This window comes from Nanorana parkeri, unplaced genomic scaffold (assembly GCF_000935625.1).
Source record: "Nanorana parkeri isolate BGI_ZX_2015 unplaced genomic scaffold, ASM93562v1 scaffold2202, whole genome shotgun sequence".
NCBI classification, from domain to species: domain Eukaryota; kingdom Metazoa; phylum Chordata; class Amphibia; order Anura; family Dicroglossidae; genus Nanorana; species Nanorana parkeri.
Window position 1 is genome coordinate 40626 of NW_017308470.1, and position 3211 is coordinate 43836.

The 3211-nt window shown below is 47.2% G+C and overlaps 1 protein-coding gene across 1 annotated transcript in view; it reads left to right on the forward strand.

Annotated features, from left to right (window-relative positions):
- Nucleotides 1–3211, forward strand: part of LOC108801038 (serine protease 33-like) — a 24355-nt gene that overhangs the window by 19856 nt on the left and 1288 nt on the right. Inside the window, exons 4-5 of the mRNA XM_018573002.1 lie at nucleotides 1456–1727; nucleotides 2564–2733. Of these exons, the coding sequence (XP_018428504.1) occupies nucleotides 1456–1727; nucleotides 2564–2733 (442 nt within the window). The remainder of the gene's footprint in view (nucleotides 1–1455; nucleotides 1728–2563; nucleotides 2734–3211) is intronic.

Genomic DNA, 3211 nt, shown 5'->3' on the forward strand with positions numbered 1-3211 from the left:
CCCGCCCGAACTGCTCTCTGACCCTTTTTTGCCGCGCTGATCAGTGCAATTTCCATACAGCTTTCAATGGAACCGCGCTGATCCGCAACCGCCCTGGTGTGCATGGGTCCTAACAGGAGGTGAGATGGCACAGTAGTAAGAGCTGACGTTTCCGCAAGTTAAAGCCGAGCTCCGGGCGGGTCTAAATCGTACAAATGAATAACCGCAGCTCTGTAATCGCCAATACATCCATTAAATGTGAGCGTAGTAACAAATGAACCTAATATCAGCCTCTTGCAGTCCCTTTACAGCAGAGATGGAATAGGAGAGGAAGAAGCAGCATCCCAAGGAGCCAATCGGTTCATGAGCTGGCAAGAAGCAGACTGATAGGAGGAGAGAGCAGAGATGAGCTCACCACTGTGCTGCTTCTCCTTTCACTGTTCAGTTACAGGCTGTGGGCTTGTACAGGATGACCTGGGCTCAGAGGAAGTGGGTTAAATGATGCTGAACATCAGACTGAGGACATCTGATGGCAGAGATAATGTACTGCAGGGGAACTCTCTGGACTAAAGCTGAATATTGCAGTAAAATATGTTGATGTTTTGTTATATTGTCTTTTTCATTTTAATCTGGTTTCTGGCTGGAATTCCATTTTAACTCTTATGAAGAGCTTTATTGTTTGCCTGGAGATGAGCTCAAAGCACACCGTGTCCTCTAATTAGTTACCTGTTGAAATCGGCTCCCATTACATCACCAGAGAGAACTCTTACACTACGTTACCAGAGGGTCCCCGAGAGAGGCAGCCACTTCCTGTCTACATGCACTCCAGCAATGGCTGCATGGCATTACTCAATGGCGGGTTTCCTGTTGGTGACAGTGGACCATGACTGTCTAATGTGTGTTTTTGAAATGGCCACTTGTGGTTGTTTATCAGAAGCCTGAGTGACAACACTGGAGCTTAGTTGGGAGACACGGACAGAGCATTGTCGCTCTATAACAGGAAGTGCCAGAACAAGGACCTCCATGGCAGGATCACCGGGGAGTATTTCTAATAAAGCTGCAGATTTACAAACCTTAAAAACGGCTTTCGGAATGAGAATCAGAATGAGATTTCAGCGATTTTCCTTTTGTTGACATTCTCGGGAAGATACGACTTCTAATTTCTAAATAAAGGAGAAAGGGCAGTTCGAGGCAAACCCAAAATTTGAAGTGGTGTGTTTGGGAAGGGGGCCTTGATGGAGTGATGAAGATGATTCAAGCCTAGCAATGGCGTAATCACACCGTGCTCCCAGGGCCGGATTTACTCTCCCTGCCGCCCCAAGGCCATGTTCCGCAATAGCCACCACCCTTTTCCCATCGATGGAGAATGGCAACCAGATGGCAGGGCGGCTGGGTTAGTTTCAATGTTTTTTTGCTGTTTTTATTTTTTATTATTTTTTTATTTAATTATTTCTTATTTGTTTCTTTTCATTACAGCTCTGTGACAAACTCCACTCTCACCGTCCACCTCGGCTGCTACCAACTTTCCAGTCCAAATTCGCAGGAGATTTCTGTTGGGGTGAAAAACATCATAAGGAATCCCAAATTTACAGATGTGGGCTCGTTGGGGGACATCAGCCTCATAGAGTTGAAGACACCGGTCAACTATACCGCATACATCCTCCCGGTCTGTCTGCCCACTGCCGATGTGAACTTCACCATGGGACTGCAGTGCTGGGTCACCGGCTGGGGGAGCATCAGGTCCGGAGGTAGGTTCTGTATTTCTGTAGTTAAATCACAAGGTTCTTGTCGTATACCCCACCGGCTCTCTACAAGGCCAACAGGAAGGATCAGGAAGAGGAAAGTGTGGGGCCAGGCACCAATGCTTATGTATGTGTCATCAGTTGCTCAGTAAGCAAGGCTGGATTTCCCACAAGGCCAACCAAGGCCCGGCCTCGGGGCAGCAGGGAGCAGAGGGGCAGCAGGGGTGTGAAATTCCTATCTCCTGATGCCCAGGCGGGTAGTTGCTTCCTACATTTAGCCCTGCTTTTGGCAAGCAGAGCTAAATGTAGAGCGGGGAAGCCACCGCTTGTTTTCTACAAGTAATCTTGGCGACATTGTATGCAGCCTGCAGGTCTGCCATTCTCCATGGGGCAGGGGGGGAGGAGGGGGGGTGGGGTTGGCAGGTAGGAGGGCACATTATTGAGGAACCTGGCCTTGGGGCAGCAGAGAGAGTTAATCCGGCCCTATCAGTAAGATACATTTTGGGGATTTGAATGCATTTTTAAGGTTTAACTCTTGGGTTTAGTGTCACTTTAAGTGGTATCTGTATCCGGATATAGGTCACATGTTGGCCCAACTACTCATTGATATGAACTTACTTGAGAACATAAGTAATTTAATAGTTATTTTTGTCTGAAAAAGTAATATTACCATAAACTTGTCAGATTATTTCTTGATAAATCTACGCTGCCTCCTTGTCCATTCCATAGTTCCAAGGACAAATGATTGACAGATTGTTATACTGATGTTGAATGTGAAAAGGTTAAAAAATCGGATTGGCCCCAATAATTAAATGTTGAACTTACAATCAATGTATTTGCAGTGAGTCTCCCGAGCCCTCAGACTCTGCAGGAGGCCCAGATCCCCCTGATCGATATAAAGACCTGCGACTCTCTCTACCATATCCAGTCTGATGTCAGCAGCTCGGTTCCCATAATCCTGAGCGATATGATATGTGGGGGATACCAAGCAGGCGGAACAGACTCCTGTCAGGTGAGTCTCATGGTAAACCTGCTGAATGAAGACCTTACTACTTGTCATCGAAGTGTATCTGTTGTTCTGCAACCTAAACCTCCTCTATATACAATAGCAAGGATTGGGCAACTCTTGACTTTAACTAGAAAGTCGGTGTGTGGCATTGGGTCTCCCTAGTGGTGGGTACACTTGCCATTTTGCCATTGCTCTTCTCTTACCCCATTTGTTTGTAAGCTCCAGGTCGCCCTAGCCATAGATTACACAGATGAAGATTCTTTCCCCACACCTATGTGACCATACTGGGTCTACACTAATGGCTTGGGTATCCAGGGCTGCAGCATGGGTGGAAGAGAAGAGTCACATCCTCCCTTTGCCTGGTAATACTGGGTATTGCACATTGCTTCTGGGTGCCTGATGGGTGCAGCAGATCAGCAACAGCAGGTGAGTATAAGCACCTGGAAGGCAGACTAACTCAATTGCACCCAGTCAGACCCCC